The sequence below is a fragment of the Bos indicus x Bos taurus genome, chromosome 24 (genome assembly GCF_003369695.1).
Source record: "Bos indicus x Bos taurus breed Angus x Brahman F1 hybrid chromosome 24, Bos_hybrid_MaternalHap_v2.0, whole genome shotgun sequence".
Classification (NCBI taxonomy): domain Eukaryota; kingdom Metazoa; phylum Chordata; class Mammalia; order Artiodactyla; family Bovidae; genus Bos; species Bos indicus x Bos taurus.
This window is the reverse complement of record NC_040099.1, coordinates 56,948,607-56,973,184: the sequence shown is the minus strand read 5'-3', so window position 1 is coordinate 56,973,184 and position 24,578 is coordinate 56,948,607. Positions and strand designations below refer to the sequence as shown.

General features: G+C 46.2%; 1 protein-coding gene across 1 annotated transcript in view; it reads left to right on the top strand.

Moving 5' to 3' along the window:
- Positions 1 to 1,394: 1,394 nt before the first annotated feature.
- The window catches only part of FECH (ferrochelatase), a 35,763-nt gene continuing 12,579 nt past the window's right edge, over positions 1,395 to 24,578 (top strand). Inside the window, exons 1-5 of the mRNA XM_027525592.1 lie at positions 1,395 to 1,536; positions 7,269 to 7,395; positions 13,607 to 13,726; positions 15,370 to 15,518; positions 22,178 to 22,312. Of these exons, the coding sequence (XP_027381393.1) occupies positions 1,491 to 1,536; positions 7,269 to 7,395; positions 13,607 to 13,726; positions 15,370 to 15,518; positions 22,178 to 22,312 (577 nt within the window). The 5' untranslated portion in view covers positions 1,395 to 1,490. The remainder of the gene's footprint in view (positions 1,537 to 7,268; positions 7,396 to 13,606; positions 13,727 to 15,369; positions 15,519 to 22,177; positions 22,313 to 24,578) is intronic.

Here is a 24,578-nt window from a genome sequence, read left to right as displayed (position 1 = left end):
TAAAAAGGACTATCTTTAAGAATAAACTAATTCAATCAAAAGCATACATTTTAGCTACAGAAAACTGGTTTTCCACTCGATCTAGACTCCATCTTCCTGTAATGTTCCACATGGCTTGCCCCCTTACTTCTTCAGGTCTCTGCCTAAGTGTCAGTGAGGACTTCTCTGACCCATCTGTTTCAATCGCACTAGGCTCCCCTCCCCCATCTCCCTTCATTCTTTCTAACCCTCATCATTACCCCAAATACTGCATATTGTGATTGTTTTCTGTCTCTCCCCTATATCCCCATGTAAGACCCTTGTCTGTTCTCTTCACTGCTGTTTCCCCATTGCACACAGTAGGTGCTCAATACTTGTTCAGTGAATGAAAGAATAGTATGTGACACCTTTCTGTTCCAAAGGTTGATCTTGTACTTGGAGATGTACTGAAGGTAAGAACTGGAAGGGTGGGCAGAGGTGTGGCAATGTAGGAAGGGCTAGAAATGAGGGGGGCACCTGTTTCGTGGGCAGGTTTGGGGCCTGGCAATCACCTTGCAAAGGTCAGCAGACATGATACTGACGAACCTCACCGTCCCAGCCCTCCAAAAAAATGCGTTTGCCAGACTGGCCTTCACTTTTCCTAATGCTCCTATGTTAGCAGCATAAGGTTTGCTTTCTGGTTCCCAGCTGTCAAACTCTGCTGCAAAGAGATACTCAGAGGAACTTAATAATTCTGTCATGAGTGTCTGACATAAAATAATTTCTTCTCTCAAAGCAAAATAAAACAGGGTCTGCCTAGTTGTGCTGCAACTAGGCAACAAAACTGGAGCACTGAGGCATTGTCCTATGTAACCAATAGTAATGGAAATGTCAAGAAAGTTCTTTCCTGCAGTTCCTGCCTTGGTTAGATGGGTGCTTGCAACCAGGCCGATTCTTTCAGGGCGACCGGAACAGCATTTTGGTGGTTGGGGTGGAAGATGCCAATAGCACAGTCCTGGGCCCTTTCTTGGGGCTTCCCAGGTGGCACCAGTGGGTTTAAAAAAAAAAAAAAAAAACTACCAAAAAACCCGCCTGCAATGCAGGGGAGGTAAGAGAAATGGGTTCGATCCCTGGGTCAGGAAGAGCCCCTGGAGGAGGACATAGCAACCCACTCCAGTATTCTTGCCTGGAGAATCCCATGGACAGAGGAGCCTGGTAGGCTACGGTCCATGGGGTCAGAAAAGGTCGAACACCACTAAAGCTCAGAACGCATCACTTGGAATTCAGCAGGCAGTGGCCTTTGCTTTGGGAACCGCCGGACAGAGGGGCGTGTCTCCGCCTGACCCCGCCCCCTCCCCACCCGACAGCCAATGAGAGGGCGTCCAGCCGGTAGCCGGGCGTTGCCGCACCGGTGGGGCTGAGTGGCTGGTTGGTGCTGGGCTCCGCGGCTAGGCGGTTGGCGGGGCGGGTTCTTGGTTGTGCTGCCGCCGGAGGAACCCCGGTCCCGGGCCGGGCTTTCAGTCGGCGCAAACATGGCTGCGGCCTTGCGATCTGCGGGCGTCCTGCTCCGCGATCGGCGTAAGTGGGGCCGTGGCGGCCGCCGCCGAGGCGGGGACAGCGGGCAGCGGACACCGGAGCCCCGGAGCCTGGGGAACGTCCCGGACCGGCGGCGGGGGGCGCAGAGGGGCGGAGAAGGGATCCGGAAAGGGGGCCTCCCCTGGGAGGAGCGAGAGGGGGGCTACGTGGGTCACCCAGGGACCCTGAGCGGCCGCGGGGAGGGGTTCCGGAGCCCCGTGGGTCAGGTGGGTGGCCGTGAGCAGGGGCTGAAATTTCTGTCTTGGATCTCATCTGTAAAATACGACTAATGAGAGCCGCAGGATGGTTGTGATCACGGGAGGCAGAGCGCGTTAAGGGCCCGCCGCAGAGACAGTAACGTTGGCATCGTTGTCAGGAGCATCAGCAGAGGTCTCCTCCCTGGGCTTCCCTCCCTGGTGGCGGAGATCACACTTTGCCCATTGCTGCCCTGCCCTGGCCGCTGGCAGCACCTCCGGTGCTCACTCGTCCTTGGCAGCAGGACCCACTCCAGGGCTAGAAAATACTAGCCCAGGATTAGGTATTTGGGGAATAGTTTTCTAGCCCAAACTAGATATTTGGATAATAAAAAATCCAGGGCAGCCTGGGCTAGTATTTCCTAGAGATATTTGGAGAATAAATAAGACCCACTGAGAACGCCACGGGTTTCTGATACACAGGTGAACATAGGATGCGTCCAAAACATGGGCCGATTGGACCCTGGTTCAGACACACCTGGCTGGGACACTAGCTAGCTCTGCAGCATTCCTGCGATTTCTACCCGCCCCCCACCCCGCCCAACCTCCCACCTCCCCCCTTCCCCCATCCCGGAGTGAGGCATTCACCCCAGCGTGAAATTTGCCAGACACAGAGAAGGTAATACCTCATAGGCTTGCCATGAAGATTAGCTGGTTACAGGTAAAGGCTGCAGCGAAGGGCCTGGCCCACAGTAGATACATAGATACCCTCAAAATGTTACTGTTGCATAAAAGGCTGCCTCTTGCTAAGATGCTTGATTAGTGCATTTGAATGTTGATTAGACCCAGACCTGATTTATTAAATTTTTTAAAAAGAAGTTCCTTAACTTGTCCACCTGGCACCTACTGAGAAGGAGTGGAGAGGGTCCATTCTGAGCTCCATATGTTAGTACAGGTGCCTTTGTTAGGACGCAGTGTCCAATGACAGTCAGGTCAGCAAGGGCAGTGGGAGATGAAAGACATTATCTTTTAAGAAAAGGGAGCCCAGTGCCAGTAACAGGGCTGAAAGAAGTGTCAAATTAGTCTTTTCTTTCACTGACCTTTTCCAGTGGCAAAGAAAGTCTGACAAGGCTCTAGAGTTGAGGTCATAGAACAATTTGAGTATCTTTAAATGCTTTGTTGTCCAGGTTATAAGTAACTAACTGGAAGGATTCAGAAGCCACAGCAGAAATAGATTTGAAGTTCAATTGAATTACAGACTGATTTCCCCTGGTGGCTCAGATGGTAAAGAATCTGCTGCAATACAGGATACCTGGGTTCAATCCCTAGGTCGGGAAGATGCCCTGGAGAAGGGAATGCCAAGCCACTCCAGGGTTCTTGCCTGGAGAGTCCCATGGACAGAGGAGGCTGGTGGGCTATATAGTCCATGGGGTCTCAAAAGAGTCTGAGACTACTGAGTAACATTTTCACTTTCACTTTCATACTACTTTATCTTGTTTTATATGAAAGGATTAACATCTGGGATAGGAAAAATTGAATAGTATTTCTCAAAATGAATTCTCAAAGTAGAAAAGCAAAATGTTCTATTCTGTGTTTTTAGCATATTACAGAATTAATTAGAAGCTCCCTGGTATATATGTATATAGTATATGTATATTTTAGAAAGTTGATAGAATAACTATTGTTTCTCTGTGCCTTTTCCTTTCCAATTTTCTATGTTAGGCATATATATCTTTTGTAATTAGAAAAAAAGCAAATCTAGAATAATAAAAATATATATACATATCAATGTTTAATACATTAGAACATTGTGGCTCCATATCAGATAGATAACAATTCTTAAAGCCTCCTCTCCCCAAGTGCTTATTAATAGTTTTAACATAGAACCTTATTTCTGTTGATTTTTAAAATGATACACGTATTTCTAAGGACCTTTTAAAATAATCCTCATCTCCTATGTAGTAGAAAAGAGCAGCATTAGGTCCTTGTGCACCTTGCTTCTACTCTCCCGTATACCAGCCCCAGGCAGCCAAAATATTAAATAATTTGGTTTTGGGGGACCACTTAATACTCCTGAACGTCTTAAGTCATGTATTTGGTGTGTCCAGGAATTGATGACATTTTGTTTTCTTACACCATCTTCTCTTCTGTGTGTCCCTTGGTTTTATAGCTTTTATTGTCTGTAAGCCTTCCAAAGGTAGACCAGTTGTCCATGCCAAGAGTAGGGTTAGAATTACCTGGTCTTAGTTTTTGGGCAGGCCAGTCCTTACTATTGAGTGTTCTTACTTCTTGATTAATCATCAGCATTGTGTCAGGCACTGTTCTTGGGGCTGGATATAGATTTCTAAAAGTTTTCCTAATCGTCGCAAGAGTGCTGAAAGTTTGGCCTCATCACTGTTTTACAGGTGAGGAAAAGTGAGGCTTGGAGTAGCTCAGTGAGTTGCCCAAGTACTGGCACATAACTTCGTTTGGTCCTGTCTGGAATTTCTACTTGGATCTCTCTAGCTCGGAACACACTGTCTACTCCAGATGATGCCACCTGTGCCTTTGAGTTTCTCTCAAGCAGTTAGCTGAGTATTTTCAGAAGTCTCATTTTGTTCTTTGAATAATTAAACTCCTTTAGATAGATTAATACTAATCATTAAGTAGGAGACACACTGCTTTTCTAAAGTCTTCAGATCATTGGGGAGAGGAGTGTTTTATTCATTTGTTCTTAAATTATTGATGGTTGGTATTTGGCTATGCTGCGTGTTCACTGTGTAGGCTTTCTCTAGTTGTGGTGAGTGGGGCTACTCTCGAGCTGTGGTGCACAGGCTAGTTGCCCCGAGGCGTGTAGGATCTTCCCGAACCAGGATGGGACCTGTGTCCCCTGGGTTTCCAGGGGAATTCTTTACCACTGGACCACCAGGGAAGTCCTTGAGAAGTGGGTGTGTTAACCCTATATCCTGAGCAGAAAGGATCCATTTTTTTTAGCAGCATCACCCTTCTTTGAGAATGTGTTTCACCTCAGAGAAGAGAATTTTGTAAGTTAAGGGCATGACCATAGTGTAGCAGCTCAAAAAGCTCCCAGCTCCCAAATTGTTCTAAGAAATACTAATGTACTGGTTGGAGACTCACCCCTTTTTGCCCCCCACCCCCACCCCATCCCCTTTTAAAGTTTGCAGGAGGAAAGCTTATTATAGTACTAAAAGTCAAATTGTGTAATGCCAAATTTCCATTCTGATACCCCATAGAATCTGATATAACCTCATTCGTATAAGGAACTGGGGACATGGTGGCTTGATTGAGAGCCTGCTTAGGTCTCATCATGCAGTTCAGAATTGGGCTTGTCTAAAACAAGGAGATGGGAGTTGGTGCGAGACTTCATTTGAGTGGGCTTGCACTTCTGCTTTTCAGTCTTTGCACTTCTGCTTTGAGTTAAGGATTGTTTGGCTCAAGCTCATGTTATTAGCTCTGCTGAGCATGTGCACAATCTGGATAGCTGGAAATCTAACTGGCCGGGAAATACCATTCTCCTATGTTTTATAGACATGCCAGGTGATTAAAATTAAAAAAAAAATTGAAGCAGGTGTAGCCCGGATGCTCTAGACACAGAAGAAAATGATACGGGCGCTAATTATATGTATGAATGCATGCTCAGTCGTGTCTGACTTTTTGTGACCCCCTGGACTGTAGCCCACCAGGCTCCTCTGCCCGTGGAGTTTTTCAGGCAAGAATCCTGGAGTGGGGTGACATTCCCTTCTCCTGGGGAACTAACTTCCCGACCCAGGGATCGAACCCAGGTGTCTTTAAGGCGCCTGCATTGGATTCTTTACTGCTAGCGCCACCTTCAGGCGTTGTGCAAATTACTCCACTGGTCTTACCTGCTGTAATGTTTACCAGGAGGCTGTGAATAGCAGGGTGTCATCATTTTTTGATGGGAAAGTAAGGGTCAGAAAGATTACAAGCCAGTCCCAGTTCTGTTACTAGTCAGTGGCAGAACTGTCGAGAGTTCCACCTGCTGGTCCACAGCCCGAGTCCCTCACCAGAACGCCTTTGACTCGTAAGTGGGAGGAGGGTAGAAGGAGATTGCTTTCACGTTGGTGTGAGACCTGCTGGTTTGAGAACGGGGTGGGGAAGTCGTGTGTATGCCGCGGGGCACGGTAGTAACCACTGTCCCGCATTGCCAGCTTCAGTACCTACTGCGTGGCTTCCGTTTCACTTCACTCCGTGTTGTTTAACGATGAATGCTCTCTAGGCTGTAACGGGGTATGGCCCCTGCCCTCCTCCACTCTACAGGCCCACAACTAAGTCTTAAGGTGCCTGGGACAAGACCCGTAGATAGCCAGCTAGCAGACTGTTTTATGTTCTGTTCTGCTATGCTGACAAATAGACCTTGATAATGGCTGGAAGGGTGAACTCTTGAACTCTTCACAGTTGCTGTGTAAATGCCAGGGCCTTGAGCAAGTTGCCTCTGGTGGGCAGACCTCCCTGCTTCTCTCTCCATGCCTGGCCTGCTGGCATGATGAAGAGTCTTGTGCCTACTCCAGTGTTCATGTTCAAGTTCCACTCTTGACTGCATGAGCAGCCACCCACTGGCTACCCTTCAGGTCAAGAATGACTAATACTGATGGTACAGTCCACCCTCAGGAGGATGGACACCGCAGAGGCCTGCGGACCCTGAAAGTGAGGCTTTGGACTCAGGGAATATGGGGTCCTGGGCACTGGCGAGCCTGGTCAGAAATTGTGCGGGGCAGGGGGTGACTCTGGAAGTTCACGAATCCTTGGCGGTACAGATGGCATACCCCGTGGAGTGGAGTGGAGAAGGAGGAGGGCCAGCATCGGCCCTTGAAAACAAGGATTCTCCCAGCTTGTCAGAGTCCAGGCTCGATCCTGGGGTTCTCAGTCCCAGTGCCATACTGGAGAAGGCTCATAGGTAGATATGAGATTTATGCCAGTGTGGAAAACTGGCCCAGCTTCCCAGGTGGCACCAGTGGCAAAGAACCTGCCTGCTAGTGCAGGAGACATAAGAGACGTGAGTTCAACCCCTGGGTCGGGAATATCCCCCAGAGGAGGGCACAGCAACCCACTCAGGTATTCTTGCCTGGAGATTCCCATGGACAGAGGAGCCTGGCGGGCTACAGTCCACGGGGTCACAAAGAACTGGACACGACTGAAGCAACTTAGCACACATGCGTGCCACTCTAATCAGTGGTCTGAACCTTTTCTACCGGCTCCTTACCTTCATGAGTAGCATGTTGCCATCATAACATGCAGTGATTCTCTTGAGGGATCATATGAAAACCGGCAGCCAAAGCAGGGAGAGGAGGCTTCCAAGAAGGTTGCGTGCAGGCAGCTGTGATACGCCATCCCAGGGGACACCACCCCATCCCCTCAGACGGGGCTTAAGAGCCTGCACCCACCTGCAGAGAAATGCTGGGGAAATCGCCTCTGCTGTAGCATCCCTTTAAATGTTAAATCCAGGAATTATGCTCTGAGGGTCTCTTCAAAAGAAATTACTTTCCAGCTAGATTTCATGCTGCCACTTTAATTTTGTCACAGTGCTGTACGGCGGCTCAAGGGCCTGTCAGCCACGGAGGTGCCAGTCAGGTGCGGCCACAGCGGCGGCCGCCACGGAAACCGCCCAGCGTGCCAGAAGCCCCAAGCCTCAGGCTCAGCCGGGGAACAGGTATGAGTCTGACTTTACATACTAATCAGGATTTCCTTTTTTCTGACGTAAACACCAGTGGATACCAGCTACCTAGGAGGAGAGGTATTGGGAAAACCCAGTATGTAAGAAGTGGTATGTTATTTTCTTGGCTTCCTTTCAAAAGCTGTTAAACTATAGATTTCACCTCCAATTAAGGCTTTACAAGTTGTTTTGAATTTTGATAGATTTTTTCCATTTTTTAAAAATTAAACTTTTTTGCCCAGCTTCATTGAGATCTGCTTGACAAATAAAAATCCCACAGGGCTTTTGTTAAAGGACACAGAGTTGTGTGCAGTCTGCAAATCAGGCGGGAACTTAGTTCTGGAACACGTCATGTAACAGAGATTATGTGTATGCTGGAAATGTGTTTATGAACCTAACATAATTATACTTATGAAATACATGTCCTGTGCAGGGAAAAGAATAACTAATCTACCACAAATTTCTGTAGTAAACTGTCAAACCCATTGAACATAATTATAAACAACATGATAGGATTTACAGTTTATCAAAGAACAAAGCACGTCCCCTCCCTCGCCTCTGCTGTTTGCAGCTTGGACGTCAGCAGGCCTGGCGTTGCTGCCGAGTATCCTTTTCAATATCAGAAGCCACAGCTGTTTTCAAGTCTCCCTCTGGTACAGAGGCATTAGAAGACTATAACGGGCACTTTTTAGACAAGTACACAGATGGAAGTAGCACACTTGAACACTGGGCAAGAGAGAAAGAAAGTAGCTGTGAGCCATTAACTCCCTGACCTTTCTGGTAGACCAGTTGTTCTGCCGGAGTTCTACAGCTTTGAAAATAAAACAGTTTTATTTTGTGTTTGTTACTTTTTGTCGCGTGTGACCCTGGGCATGATGATTGAGCATCTGCAGGGAACTGAGATTTGTTGGGGATCGGGCACCAGGGTGGGGCCCAAGTCAACTCCTTTTGACTCTTGGGCGTCCTAAAAGAGCACCCATGGGGAGGAAGACCGGAAGCACAGATGCTGTCTGTGTCCTGGGGCAGGCCCAGCAGGAAGCCATTTCTCCCCCCGTCCTGCCCCTCTTTTCTCATCCCAGCCATAGTACAGAGTGCTTTAAATATTTAGGGTTTGGTGTAACCTGAAGAACTGATTGGATGTGGAACCCTGGGAGAAAAATTATTTTTTTACTATGTTATCCTAGTGGCCAAAGTCAACAACATAAATAGCCTTAAGATTAAATGATTAAAATTGAATTAAAAAAAATAAAAAAACTCCCAAATTCTAGTAAGTAACTTTATGTCATATTTATAGAAAAGAAATCAGTTCATTTTAGAAAGTACAGACAGGAGAAAAAAATCTGATAATCTCACCACCCAGTATCTTGTCTCTATACTTGTATCTATTAATATTTACTTGTATACCTATTAATATTTACTCAGTATATATTTATCAAAATGTGATAATGTTGCATAAATTATTTTTATAACTTCCTGTTTTTGTTTAATAATATGACTGTCACGTAACTATAAAAAGTTTATATTATTTTAATAGCCTAAAAGTATTTCCTGGTAGCTCAGCTGGTAAAGAAACTGCCTGCAATGCAGGACACCCTGGTTTGATTCCTGGGTTGGGACAATCTGCTGGAGAAGGGATAGGCTACCCACTCCAGTATTCTTGGGCTTCTCTGGTGGCTCAGCTGGTAAATAATCTGCCTTCAATGTGGGAGACCTGGATTTGATCCCTGGGTGGGGAAGATCCCCTGGAAAAGGGAATGGCTAACCACTCCAGTATTGTGGCCTGGAGAATTCCGTGGACAGTGGAGCCTGGCAGGCTACAATCCATGGGGTTGCAAAGAGTCAGACAGGACTGAGCGACTTTCACTCACTGAAGAGTATTTTATTAAATCATGATTTATTTATCCATGTTATAGAGCACATTGGTTATTTCTGGTATTTGAATACAAGAGATGATAGAACTCCTCTGGTGCTCCAGTAGTTAGGAATCCACCTGACAATGCAGGGCACATGGGTTCAGTCCCTGGTCTGGGAAGATCTCACATGCTGAGGAGCAGCCAAGCCCACGTGCCGCAGCCGCTGAGCCCATGCACTGCAGCTAATGAAACCCGAGTGCCTAGAGCCTGCGCTCTGCAACAAGAGAAGTCACCACAGTGAGAAGCCTGTGCGCCCCAACTGAAGAGTAGCCCCCACTCTGAGCAACTAGAGAAAGACTGCTCAGCAACGAAGACCTAGTACAGCCAAAAATAAATACATTTTTTTAAGTCACCATTTAAAAAAAAGAGAAATAATGAAGTGAGTGCTGCCATGAAATTAAGAGACACTTGCTCCTTAGAAGGAAAGCTGTGACCAACCTAGACCTAATATTAAGAAGCAGAGACATCACTTTGCCGACAGAGGTCCATATAGTCAAAGCTATGGTATTTCAAGTAGTCCTGTATGGATGTGAGAGTTGGACCATAAAGAAGGCTGAGTACTGAAGAATTGATGCTTTCTAATTGTGTTGGAGAAGACTCTTGAGAGTCCCTTGGACTGCAAGGAGATCAAACCAGTTGATCCTAAAGGAAATCAACCCTGAATATTCATTGGAAGGATTGATGCTGGAGCTGAAGCTACAATACTTTGGCCACTTGATGTGAAGAGACGACTCACTGGAAAAGACCCTGATGCTGGGAAAGATTGAAGGCAGGAGGAAGGGGTGGCAAAGGATGAGATGGTTGGATGGCATCACTGACTCAATGAACATGAATTTGAGCAAACTCCAAGAGCTAGTGAAGGACAGGGAAGCCTGGAGTGCTGTAGTCCATGGTGTCTCAAAGAGTCAGACATTACTTAGCAACTGAACAATGACAATGAATTGGTGTCTTTGTGAGTCATTCTGATGCCAGATATGATGAAGGCCTTGTGTGGCTTAGTGCTCGGACTGCACTAGATGATACTACAGTACAAATTTGTCTGCAAAGCCCTGAGTGACTTTTTAGGCTTTCTGGGCCATTTGGTCTTGTTTACTGCTATTCACCTTTCCCATTGCAATGTGAGAGCAGCCACTGCTGATATGTAAACAAATGAATGGAACTCTATTCCAATAAAACTTTATTTACAAAAGCAGTCAGGGAGCATGGGGTCAAATTTGGCCGATGGACTGGAGTTTGCCAAACCCTGTTCTAGAGGCGGCAGAGATCCTCTGGCCAATTACATCTAGGGGATTTAATGAAGAGCTGGGATTTGTATTTTTTTTTTAATCTTGATGCCAATTATATACAGCAGAGTAGAATTATTTTGTTCCTTTATTAATTGATGAGCTTCAATTTTGGTTTTGTCCAATTAACAGTTCAAAGGAAAAAACCTTCTATTTTGAGAAGTCAAGAATATAAATGGCAGAATGTGGCAAACTTTTCAAATGAGAAACTTTGAATATGTTTGCCGTGAACACTTTTACCATTCAAACAAAGGGAACTTGGCCAATCAGACCTTGGTCTCAGATGTGCTGTGTCTGGAGGGGAGAGGAGATGTTGACCCTTGACTAAAGCTTTGCTCTTCACGTCTGGGAATAAAGGGCGTCAGACTAGGGCTTCCTAATGCTCCATTCATCATGCACAGCACAGTTCTGAATTAAGTGCACGTGTATTTAGGTATTTTCACATCGTGTGTCTCTTTCATGTATAAGATCAACATGGTTTGCAAAAACATGGGTTTGCAGGACAGAGTAACATCCCATTTAAAACCACTCTTGTTCTGAGCTCAGGTGTTATAGATGAAAAACAGTTCTAAATCCCGTTTGCACATTGATACCCTCTGTGGCTTAGGTAAGTCTCTTAACCAGTAATCTGTTAACTGGCAGCAATCCATGGAAAAATGCACTCAATTTATTGTGAGTCACAGCTTTTTGAGGGTGAAAGACAGAATCCCAGGAGAACACCAGTGGCCTAAGTAGAAAGATTAAGGGAATATTGCAGTTTCACAATATAATGAATCTGGAATTTTCAGGTATCAAGAAAAGAAAACTAAACGCAGGTTTGTTAATTCATTGATACGACTTCTGGTCAGAGGGTGTGGAAAAGTTATGGAACAGTAACTTCAAAGTCGTTGTTCGGTTTGGTAAAAGGAGACTAAACCCCTTTCTCTAACATACTGGTTCTGAACAGAGGGTGGGGAGTGGATATTTTTGTCCCCTGGGACATATTTGGCAATAACTGGAGACGTTTTTGGTTGTCACAGCTGGGGTGTGGCGTGTGCTATTACCATCTAGTAACTGGAGGCCAGTGTAGCTACTAACCTCCTACATTACACAAGTCAGCCCCATAACAAAGGATTACCCAGCTACCAGCATTAGCAGGGCTGAGGTCAAGAAACCCTGGCCTAAGACAATGGTGGGAAAAGTGACCTTGGTTAATCTATACAGTGGGGTCTAAATGAGAAAATCCTTGAGTTTGTTGTAATGCAGCTCTTCCCTTTCCCCAGGGATTGGTTCTTATTTTGAAAACTTAAGCCGAGAATTCAGATATCTACTTCATCCATCTACAGTGTGTTCGATCAAGAAAACAGTTTCCACTTGTATAAATTTGACCCACTCTATTGCCTAAGATGATTGCCAAACATGACTGACACTTTTTAAAAAATTGCAATTAAACTGTCATCATATCATTAGCTTTAGAACCCTATACGAGCAATCTTCCAAAAGAGAGCCATCCCAGCAGGATTTCTCCAGTCACTGCTTTAACTGGAGGTGGTTTTGGCGTAGGAGACTGAGAAAATAGACCCCTCAGCATTTGTAATAATGGCGTTTTAAATAAATGTGAGGCTGCTTATTTCTCATTTTACAAGAGTGAGTGGAGAGGATATCCAAATGATGGAATATTATTTGGCAACAAAAAGGAAAGAAGTACTGATTCGTGCTACAACATGAATGAACCTTGCAAATTTTATGCTAAGTGAAAAACCAGACACAGAAAACCACATATAATATTATTTAGGCCAATAGGCCAGAAATGATTCTGTGTCAATGAATAGGCAAATCGTAAGCAGATTAGAGGTTGCCAGGGGTGAGGGCCAGGGGGGATGGGGAATAGTTGTCACGGGTATGAGAGTTTTTTGAGGGTGACGAAAATGTTTAGGAATTAGAAAGCTGTAACGGTCGCCTAACCTTGTGCACATATTGGATTTTTGCACAGTCGTTTTTTTAAAAAAGGTCCCAGAAGCTGCTTGACTTTCTTTTTTGTTTCTCTTTGCTCATTCAGTAATGGTTGATTCTTTAGCTTGGAACCAACTTGAGTAATTTAGACCGGTGTTTCGTAGGAGTTGCTCAAGTAGTTGGGTTTTAGGCGAAGGGTGGAGAGGTGCGGGGAAAGTGAGAAATGTAGTTCATCACAGCAGGAGACCCTGAAAAGGAGTCCAGGCAGGCTCTGGAGAAGGAAGCGGAGTAGCAGGGAATAACTTAGGTCAGTAATAATATAATAATTAACCAAAGAGAAGGGAATAAATAAGGATGTATTTATTTAGAGAGAGAACTGGGCTAGTAGTTCACTGTGGAGGTTTAAAATTATAGGGATGCCCAGGGCTCTGCTGGAGAAGGCAATGACACCCCACCCCAGTACTTTTGCCTAGAAAATCCTATGGATGGGAAGCCTGGTGGGCTGCAGTCCATGGGGTCACTAGAGTCAGACACGATTGAAGGACTTAGCAGCAGCAGCAGCAGCCACGGCTCTGCTGTGTAGGATGGAACCTACCGTACGTGCTGGCTCATGCTAAATGACCGAGCATGTTATCCACTTAATCCTCCAAGTAACCTGTCTATTTTACAGACGAGGAGACTTAAGCCTGGAGAGATCAGGTAACCTGTGTAGTCATGAGGCAGTCTTGTGAACAGGAGTTTCCTCCTCAGGACAATTTTAGGTTTATACTTTGACCCTCAGTCCCCAAAGAATGGGGTCTTTGTTCAGAGCTGGCAATTTAATAGAGAAACATTGGGCGCCCAGGGACGTCTAGGGGCCGGGTTGGAGCTAGGAGGTGAGGGTCAGCGTCTGAGCCGGGCCTGGGACTGAGTGGACCTGGCCCCTTGCATTCACTGCGATGGCCGTGACGAGACCTGCCATCCACCGTTTTGGTCTTTACATTGACAGCCGAGGTGAGAGTCTGCTGGCTGAACCAAGAGCCTACCTCAGAGGAAAATGAGAAGTACTTCAAACCCACTCTTACCTTTTGTTTTATGCAGGAAGCCAAGGACTGGAATATTGATGCTGAACATGGGGGGCCCGGAAACCGTCGAAGAAGTCCAGGACTTCCTTCAGAGGCTCTTTCTGGACCAAGACCTCATGACGCTCCCCGTCCAAGAGTAAGATCCATGCGGATGCCTGTCCTTTATCCATTACCTGTGTGGTACATTTTGCCCTCCCTGGGTCTCATTTCTGTAGTTTCCAGAAGAAAAAAAAAATGGTTTTAATGCATATTGGTTAGGACTGGAGCAGCAGCAGCATTTTTCTGTTGGCTATGAGAAAGCTATGATATTAGAAGAATTGCAGGGGAGAGAGAAAGCCAGTCAGTAAGGATTCCCCCTGAGCCCTTTCCTCCCCAGAGCTCTGGAAATCGCGGTGGTCTGGACACACTGCAGAAGGACCTTTAAAGATCTTTGGAGATACATTTGTGCCTGGTGCTTGACGACTGGCTGACACTCAGGGAAGCAATGAGTATGATTCGTTTGCGATGTAAAGGTGGAGTCTTGCTGTCCTTCTTCCCTTCTTTCATTCTTCCCTTCTTTCTTCTCTCCTTTATCTTTGAAAAATCATTTTATTTATTTTTGGCTGTGCTGGGTCTCTGTTGCTGCACAGGCTTTTCTGTAGTTGCAGCGAGCGTTTCCAGTTGCAGCGTGCAGGCTTCTCATTGCACTGGCTTCTCTTGTTGTAGAGCATGGGCTCCAGGGTCCCTGGGCTTCAGGAGTTGCGGAATGTGGGCTCAGGAGTTGCAGCTCCCGGGCTCTAGGGCACAGGCTCAGAAGTTGTGGTGCACGGGCTTAGTTGCTCTGTGGCATGTGGGATCTTCCTGGCCTGGGGATTAAACCCGTGTCTCCTGCATTGGCAATGGAATTTACCACTAAACCACCAGGGCAGCCCTTTCCTTTTTCTTTAAAATAGAGTTTTTAAATAAAAAAATTATGCATGCATATGATAAAAATGCAAACAATTAAAAAGTATTTACAGTAAAAAGTGGGTGTCTCTTTCCCCTTGGACTCTAGCCTTCCACTAACCCACCCCAGAGGTAAGTGCTCTTAGATCCAGAAGTAGTCCATGGACATCCAAGTATATACACACACACACAATCCCCCCTTTTACACAAATGTGAATGGGTTCATGTATGTTATTTATTTGTCACTTTGCTACTTTTTTTTTGAAACTTAATAATGTTTCTTGGAGATTATTCCGTAACAGATGGTATAGATCTGGCTCATTCTGTTTCCATGGCTGTGTAGAACTGCACGGTGTGGGCATACCTTCATTTATTTAACCAGTGCCTCACTGGTGGACACTTGGACTGTGTTCAGTGTTCAGTGAACATGCTTGCCCATACGTCTTTGCTCACGTGAGCAAGTGCATTTTGGGATTAATGTGCGTTTTCTTGGATTAAGAGGGCTGTGCACTGCCAGATGTCTGGTTTGTCCCAGCTCTTGTAGGTGCAGGATCAAGAGTGGTTAAGTTAGGGGCTGGCACACAGCCTCAGGCTCTGCACCGGTGGTGGGCTCCTGCCACCAGAGCCACTTGTGGGGCAGAGGAGGCTGCTCCTCGGGGACCAGCGGGTTCTCTATCTAGTCTGGGTCAAAAGAGCTGGCTGGTGTCCGTGACCTTGAGCTTCTGTTTCTAAAGGCTTGATTTATTAGGCTCTTCTTAAATTTTGCCTTTTTTTTGTTTTGTTTTAAATCGAGTAGAAAATGTTTCTGAGGTTGCTTAAGCTGGAATAAAATGATTTTGATGTTCAATGATTTAGTAAGCTGGGACCATTCATCGCCAAACGCCGAACCCCCAAAATTCAGGAGCAGTACCGCAGGATTGGAGGCGGATCGCCCATCAAGATGTGGACCTCCAAGCAGGGGGAAGGCATGGTGAAGCTGCTGGATGAGCTGTCCCCACACACAGGTAGGGCATTTCTCAACTCATGTCCCACTAGCCTTGTTCTTTCAAGGGGTAATTATGAAATTCACAACGTTATTGGATGCCAAATGCTGTTCTGGGTACCAGCAGCTCTCGATTTGCGGGGGTTCCTACATGATGGCCCTGCCACTGACCTCAGTTCTCTGGTGTTATAATTATCCTCTGTCCTCAGCTGTATAGCCTTTTCTACTACTTTCTTATGTTACAAATGGAAAACTAAGGTTTTGGAACATTAGCCTCAAAAGGAAGTTGGAGGTGTGTGCTGAACTGGATTATAAGGAAGAGGCTACCAACCGTGAAAAAAAAAGAGGCACAGATCATCGTCCTGAGAAGAAAGAAATCTTTGGGAAATCAGTTGAGGCTGCTGCTTCCCAGATGGTGCTAGTGGTAAAGAACCTGCCTGCCAATGCAGGAGACGTAAGAGATGTGGGTTCGATCCCGGGTTGGGAAGATTCCCTGGAGGAGGGCATGGCAACCCACTCCAAAATTCTTGCCTGGAGAATCCCATGGACAGAGGAGCCTGGTGGGCTACAGTCCCATAGGGTCACAAAGAGTCATACACAACTGAGTGACTTAGTGACTTAGTTCTGTGTGGATGGCTAATTAGATCAGCCTTTAGAGCAGAGTCAGCAGCTGTCACTGCAGCCGTGGTCTCTATGCAACTTTCAGCAACCGCTTCCAGCTCTTGGCAGCACCCTTGTGAGTCATTTAAGCGCCTCGTCGGGCATGGCACTAAAGAGGGTTGTGTCCATCTGGTGGCTGTTCTCTGAGAACCTCTAACACAAATTATAATGTACACAATGAAACATTAACTGCTCGAAGGAACTTGAGGTGCTGTATTTAATTGATCGCAGGACGCACCATTGTTTTTGCATAATGTGCATATGTGCTAAGTCGCTTCAGTCGTGTCTAACTCTTTTTGACCCTATGGACTGTAGCCTGCCAGGCTCCTCTGTCCATGGGATTCACGAAGACATAAGACCTCTGCCAGTTAATTTTAAGACAGCGTCTGCTGTAGACCAATGCAAGGTGTTAAAAAATGTGCATCTTAGGACACATGAAACGAGTTCATTGCTGGCAATTTAGGGTTCAGGATGAGGACAGGAGTGAGACATAGTGGGAACCGTCGAGGAGAGAGGCCTGCTAGGCAGAACCGAAAGCATCTCATCGAGTATTGATTCGAGTTGCTCTTGGAACCCACGGGTTTGGATCACACGTGGGACAATGGGCTCTGGCCCTTGGCAGGGCTTCTCACTTGGAAAATTGTTCAGTTGTGCCTCTGACTATCCGCTTCGTTCGCTCCCTTCACTTGTGGCTGCAGGGCGCTGCTGACACGGTTCAGCCACACGTGACACAGTGTGTCTTTTAAATTGTCCAGTGAGGGAAACGTGACTGACCTCGCCTCACACCTGATAGAGAACACTCTCTCTAGTCATTAACAGTTTATCACAATAAAAGGTTCAGCGTGAACCAGATCTGCAGTTGCCGTGCTGCCCTCAGTGGACACAGGTGCTGAGAAGACACCATTTTCCTGTTGACATCTTGGCCCAGCGCCCGTCACCATAAAGGCCCTAGTGGAGTTGTCAGCCTTGGAAAAGGAATACCCATGCGTCCTTCCTTGTCCCCTCTCTGTGGTGAGGCTGCTGGCTTGTCCAGGCCAGGCAGGACAGCCGTGGCCTCCACCTCCCAGGGCGGCCTGGAAAGAGCCCCGTAGAATGACCTGAATTTACCCCAGCGTCCCATTCCCTGATCATCAGTGTCCCAGACCCTGATTCGGGGAAAGATTGAAGGCAAACAGAGAAGGCGGCAGAGGATGAGATGGTTAGATAGCATCACCGACGCAATGGACATGAATTTGAGCAAACTCTGGGAGACGGTAGAGGACAGAGGAGCCTGGCGTGCTGCCGTCCATGGGTTCACAAGGAGTCAGACACGACGTAGCGACTGAACAGCAATAGTCTGCTCCCTGTCAGACACCTGGTGTTGACCCTAGGGCATGTCACCAGTCTCTGCGGCCTATACATGGGACTCTCTGATGTAGACGAGTTCAATTCTGCCTTTTTTCTGCGTGGTAGATGACCATCTCGTCCACCAAGCAGGCCTGTTCTGGCGGCAGTGGGGGTGTTTAAGGAGGCCCATGAGCACCCACACAGGCATTCATCAGTGGCCCAGCCAGTGCCCTTCCCTGGTTCACGCTGCTACTCAAAGTCGAAACACATGGCTTCTACTCACCAGAAGCTTCTAGTCTCGTGAGGCCTTGCTGCTACAGGCCAGTCTGCTTCAGGGGCCCAGAGGAAAATCTGTTGAAGGCTTACTGGAGCGATTCTCTACAAAACCAGTATGGCGGCTGACGAGGATGTTGCAAACAGCCTCAAGGTTTGGCAGCTTCTTTGGGGGAACTTTGCGTGAAAGACTAATAAGGTGATTACCAGGCGTGGGTCCGTGGCTCCCTCGGGGGCTCCCCCAGGTTACCTGGAAGTTTTTCATCCTGCTGGTCACACTTCGCTGGGTAGACCTGAAGCCTGCAGTGGGCCCCCAGCCGCCTCAGGGACTAGCACGGGTTCCCTCCTGGCTGCTTTTCCTTCCTGCTTCCTGCTTCCTGTCTCGGCATCTCTTTCTCATTCCTCCTCCCATCTTATAGTTTTTAATCCTGTAAAATTATAAAGTTTATTTCAGAACTATGTCTATTTGTTTATGTATATTTGGAAAAGTTCTCTTTAGGCAAATAAGCAAACAAAAAATGTGATGATTACAACCAGAAAAGAATGTTTCATATTCCCATTTGGGGGGCAAACAGTGGTTACTTGGTAGCCAGGATAGACAGTTTGAGACTTGCACAGGCTCTGCACAAAATTGAGTATTGACTAAATACAGTGCACTCCATGAGGTAATATAACTTGGAATCAGTTTCACAGAGTTAGACTGCACTGCGCTCATTTAAGGAAGACAGAAGGAACACAGATGAGAGATGTAGTCATTACAGTCCATGACAAGTCTAAATCTAAGACACATTTTTAGGGCTTCCCTGGTGGTCTAATGGTTAGAGACCCGCCTGCCAGTGCAGGGGACACGGGTTCTAGTCCTGGTCCAGGAAGGTTCCACCTGCCTCGGAGCAGCCTGAGCCTGGGCCCACAGCTTCTGAAGCCTGTGCACCTAGAGCCCTGTGCTCCGCATCAAGAGAAGCCGCCGCAATGAGAAGCTTGCTCAGGGCAGCTGGAGAGCAGCCTCTGCTCACCGCAGGCAGAGAAAGCCCATGTGCTGCAGCAAAGACCCAGCACAGCCAAAAATGATTGATCATACATGATCCTTTTTTAAAAAAAGGAATATAGTGAAACATATTTTACAAACGATATCTAGTTACATGCACTGTGCCTGCTGTCAGTGAAGCTCTTGAGTAAGTCTACTCAGTGAAAGACTTTTATTCTTTATTGGATGTGAAATGGGGTCATTTCAGGTGCAGCTGGCTTCCCCATTCCTGGTTGTGTGAGATCAGGCAGATGACTCCACTCGCTGAGCCCCATCTGGAAAATGGGGATGACAACACACTCCCACTCCTAGGATCACTGTGAACATTAAAATCAGATAATCCTGGAGGCATTAGCATGGTTACACAATAGAAATTCAGAAGATTTGATCTTTTCTTATTCACCATGATCGGCTACAAGTTAAAAAGCATCATAATAACTTCATGCCCTTCTCTCAAAGAGTCACGTACGAATCAGACGTTTGAACTGTTGTCCATGATAGTTGAATTATCGCCCATCGCTAAATGAATGGAGAGGAGGTTAACACAGTTTTACTATTTAAAAAAATGGTTTTTCTGTTTGTTTCTTTTTTTTTTTTTTTTACTTCTCTGTAGTTCTCACCAAAGAGTGTTCACTGGGCATCTGCTCTGAGGCTGGACGAGGCAGGGTCAGCAAGTCGCGTGTTGCGGGCTCGCTCTGGCTGGATGTGGTGCCCACCAGACGGGGCTCTGCTGGTTGACACCCTGGAGCCGCCTTCGTCTCCCCGCGGTAGCTGGGAGCCCTGTGAAGGCTTGCTGGCTCCTCAGGAGAGGCCCAGTGCCTTGTCGCTTTTTCTGAAACATGTTTTTGCGGGCCGTCTTGAACTGGACCGTTTGGAAGGCATTATCTGTTCTTTCCAGAGTATTTTTCTCTGTCTCACCTCCAGATATGGTCGCCGCCCTGCCTTTATCTGTGAGGGAGGCCTCCACCTCTCTGAGTCTGTAACATCTGAGAAACTCCCAGGCCCCGGGCCTTTAGGCTGTGGCTTTCAACTCCCGGCAGCGGAAAGAAAAACGCCAGAAGCTGGTTGACCCACAGCGTTTGGGGGATCTTGCTCTGTCAGTCTGATCGTTGTATTGTCTCAAAATAGATCAGAAAGCAAAGTCCACTTCAGCCCCAGCTCAGAGCACCAAGAGCTCCTGAAAAACGGGCCTGATGATACCGTGATCGTGGACGCGAACCATGTAATCTTTGAACAATCCGTCCAGCAGTTTGCTTACCAGGTTTTGTCCTCTGGAGGGTTTTAATGGCAGGCCACCATGCTTTATGCAAGAGACCAGAAAATCGGAGGCCTCGAAGGGACAGGCAGCTGAGAAAGGTTTCATCTGTGCCCCCTCCTTCCTCTTTTTGTAGTCGCCACTGTAGATCACTGAATCAGACCATCCTTCCCACGCACAGACGGGCTCTCCCCTCTGTCGACACTCTGCCTCTGTTCTTGACAGCACAGTCCACTGATTCAGTCCCCTGGTCAATTTACTAAGGGATGCTTTATATATCTATATCCACCACACACATATAATATATAATACACATATGCACATACATAATACACATTTATACATATACGTAGGTTCCTGGTGGCTCAGAGGTTAAAGCGTCTGCCTGCAATGCGGGAGACCCAGGTTCAATCCCTGGATCGGGAAGATCCCCTGGAGAAGGAAATGGCAACCCACTCCAGTATTCTTCCCTGGAGAATCCCATGGACGGAGGAGTCTGGTAGGCTACAGTCCATGGGGTCGAAAAGAGTCAGACATGACTGAGCAACTTCACTTTCACTTTCATACATATACGTAATACGCGCATATACGTATATAACACACATATAATACACATATATGCATATATAATATACACCCACACATATAATACACACATATACATATATATAAAATACACATTATATATTGAGACACACACACAATTAATGTATTATCTTTTTCTTCTCTTTAACTTAAATGTTTCTTGCAGCAATTTAGCATCATATTCTTAGCTGCAGCCCTGGCTGAGGCCTGGACAGTAAGATGACCTCGGTTTTACTAGACTTAATGTTTATGTCGTGTATTTTCAATTTCATCCCTGAGCATAAACTGGGTATAACCCTGTGAGAAGACAACTAAACACGATGCGTGGGTGCTCAGTCGTGTCTGACTCTTATGTCTGGCCCATGGACTGCAGCCCACCAGGCTCCTCTGTCCATGAGATTTCCCAGGCAAGAATACTGGAGGGAGTTGTGGTTTCCTTCTTCAGGGGATCTTCCCGATTCAGGAATAGAACTGGAGCCTTCCGGTTGGTGGGTGGATTCTTTACCACTGAGCCACCTGGGAAGCCCTGGATAACTTTAGAAAGCTTCCAGTTTTATGATTTTATAAATGCTTAAAAAAATTGCTTGAGGAGCTTTTAAAATAATAAAGGAGGCAGAATTGGTGAAGTGATGGGAGCACAAAGACAGCCCCTGACTTGGGACATTTAGGAGCCAGAAGAATGATTTTATTATTAAGTTTTGTCCACTGCACTCAGCATGTGAGGTCTTAGTTCCGTGACCGGGGATTGAACCCACACTCCCTACATTGGAAGCAGAGTCTTCATCACTGGATTGCCACAGCAGTCCCAGAAGAATGATTTTAAATCCCACTTAGTGCCTCCAACTTAAGCATTGTGGTTGGGGTTGGTCTTGTTTTTCATGTAAGTGAGAAGAATCATTTCAATCATTTGTTATCAATGAACTTTTATCGAGTATCCCAGAGCTTTCATGTAGACTAGGTGGCCTGGGGTCTGAGGGAACAGGACAAGGGGACTCGGGCGATGAGAAGGCTGGGGTGAAGGGGTGGGCGTGGACGGAGCGTAGGTTCTGGGGTGAAGAGACCACAGTGAATCTCATCTAGACCATCTGCTAGGTGTGCCTTTTGGTGGCTCATTAACCTTTAAGAGTCTGTTTCCTTATCTGAAAAACGGGGTTTAGAGAAGAAGAAAGCGCAGCGTCTGCCATGGTGCATGGTCCATAGAGGAGGTTATATTTAAGAATAAATGCTAGTTCTTGACTCCTTGCTCTCGAGTCTCTCTTGTCTTGGCCGAGAGCAGAGAATAAGGCACAGAAGCTTGAGTTTTAAAAACCATGCGCTCCATGAAAGTATGTGTGTGATGGCGGGGGGTGGGGGCGGGGGGGAGTTGATCACAGAAAAGAGTGGTGAAAAATGCACCTACCGGTGAAAGGCTGGAGAAGATCCAAGGAATATTCTAACCTTGCTCACATTATCAGCCTCAGGAAATCAGGTTAACTGTCCTTTGTTCTGGGCACTGCATTATGTTCGGAATCTATATCAAGATGAATACTTTCTCCTTCCCACACATGCTTCCTAACAGCCCCGCACAAATACTATATTGGATTCCGGTACGTCCACCCGTTAACAGAGGAAGCAATTGAAGAGATGGAGAGGGACGGCCTGGAGAGGGCGGTTGCTTTCACGCAGTACCCCCAGTACAGCTGCTCCACCACAGGTAAGCTGCCCGCTGCCGGTGGAGGGCGGCTCCGGCCCCGGTGAGAAGAACGGGAGGCCGGAGGGCAGGAGGAGAGGATGGATCTCTTTCGATTTGAATGGCAAATCCAGCCTGTCTGTGTTAAACGCCAGAGTTCAGGTCTGTCTATTTGAAATCTCATGGTTCATCTGTCCCTTGAGTTATTAGCCAGTGGACTGAGAATTACAAATGGTGGGTGAAAGGCAGCGGCTTCCACTGTCCAGTGCTTTAATGCATGTAGAATGGATCCGTAATGCACCTTAAGCCACTTTCTGTTTGTGTAATAAAGCTTTATTTTTATGGCTACGCCAGTATTCTTATTAATGCAGCAAAGGTGATAGATGTTTCCATTTTGCAAGCAGAGGTGTCCGTATAACACTGGAAATATGGATATGTATTTTGGTTACGGGTTGGTTCCTGGTCAAACAAAGCCCAGTTTAGGGTTTCCTTTGCCAACTTCTCTCAGTGTTCTAGATTTGGGGAAGTATTACTAGGTGGTGTTTCCTAGATATTTAATTGGAGCTGGAGGATAATGTTTTGCCAATCTCTGTATCATTTAGCTATAGGTAAATCGTCTAATGTCACTCACAATTAACGTCTGTTTGCATTCTTTTTCAAGGCTCTGGGGTCAGCACGTTTTTACTTCTAAATTGCTTTTGGACATTAGTGCATATTATTTCTATAACAGGAAGGAGAAAACAAAAGACTACTGAAAGAAATCTCGGAAGCCTGCTGTGTGCCTTAAATGTTTATTCAGAGCCCCTGTGAAAGTGCCCAAGTTCTCAGACACCCTCAAGAGTTTGAATTGTGATTTCTTTTGGATATGTGTCTTATGACCTTTCTAAGCTATACTTTTTGCCTGGCTTTAAAAAATATATCTTACCATGTAAATGTCTGCTCTCAAAATTAAGCAAGAAGATGGTTATTTATGTGACACATCTCACAGCTGGCTCTGCCTGTGTGTTTAAAACGTCAAGGTCTGTGCAGGTTTTCCCCAGGACATAAGGGAAGGTGCAGCTTCACTGCAGAGATGTGAAGCCGTGTTCATTCTTGGAGGCCACTAGAGTGCCATTTGTCTGTTGCTTTATTTAGACACATGTTGTGGCAGCGCCAGTATATTCGATGTATCAATCACTTTTTTTAATCAGGTGATTTTTTTTTTTTAGTTATGCTCTCCCCTTAATTACTACTTTAGGCAGTTCATTGAATGTTTCTGAGCGATCCAGAAGACCTCCTGTGGCTTCCAGAAGTCCTTTTGTATTGGCTTGACCACAAAGTTCCTTCAGGCACGGTGTTACAGAAAAATCCAAATGAACTTTCTGGCCAACCCGACCCATCGGACAATGAACGTCCCCCTGTGAAATGCGGCTCGCGACGTGCAGATGGCGGTGACTGCTTCGTGATTTCTGGAGAGACGGGTTTTGAACCTGGGATGGACTCCGTTTGGATTTATCTGACTCATTGTATTCTGCTCAGAAAAACGGAACTCGATGTATTTTTTTTTTTGAAAATCGAGTCTTAGCCTGAGAGTACATGCGATGTCAGTATGGCTTTGTGCTGGCAAGCGTTTTTTATCTGGAGACTTGACTGATGAACAGTTCTAGGAGAGAAACTAGTGGTGTCAGGAAGCATGGCCGTGTTTTGGAGCATTTGCCCCACGTGAAGATTGACGAGGAGGCCCCATGTTAGGGCTGGTTTCATAGGATTAGGGGTTGGCCCCAGTGCCAAATCCTCTAGGCCAGGAAAAAAATTGCCCTGGGTTGGCACCATCTGCTTTCCTTTCTTTAGTCTTTGAATTTTCATGTTAACCATCTCTTGCTTAGAAATACGAGTTTTGATAGATTACCTACAAGGATTTGGTACCCATTTAACTTATTCTAGGGAGTGAGGATAATTTAATAAAGCAGATAAAAATAGAGAATGAGCTTAGAAGCCTTAATAAGCTGTTATTCTTGTCAATGGCCCATTAAAAAGGATGATTATAAAGCTTTTATTATAATGTGGAAAATATTCATCTCATGATGCTAAGTAAAAATGCCCTAAGTATTCAGGATACAAAAGTGCCCATGTACTGAAATTAATTTGTGAAACATCACAGCTATAGGGAAAAATCACTGGAAAGCACCAGTTAGAATGAAACGACGATTGTGGTAGCGTGCTGGGGTCACACCTCGTTTCTTTTTCCTTTCTTTCCCACCCTGTAAATGGGGTTGATTCCCTTCATAACGGGGGAAAAAATGTAACATGC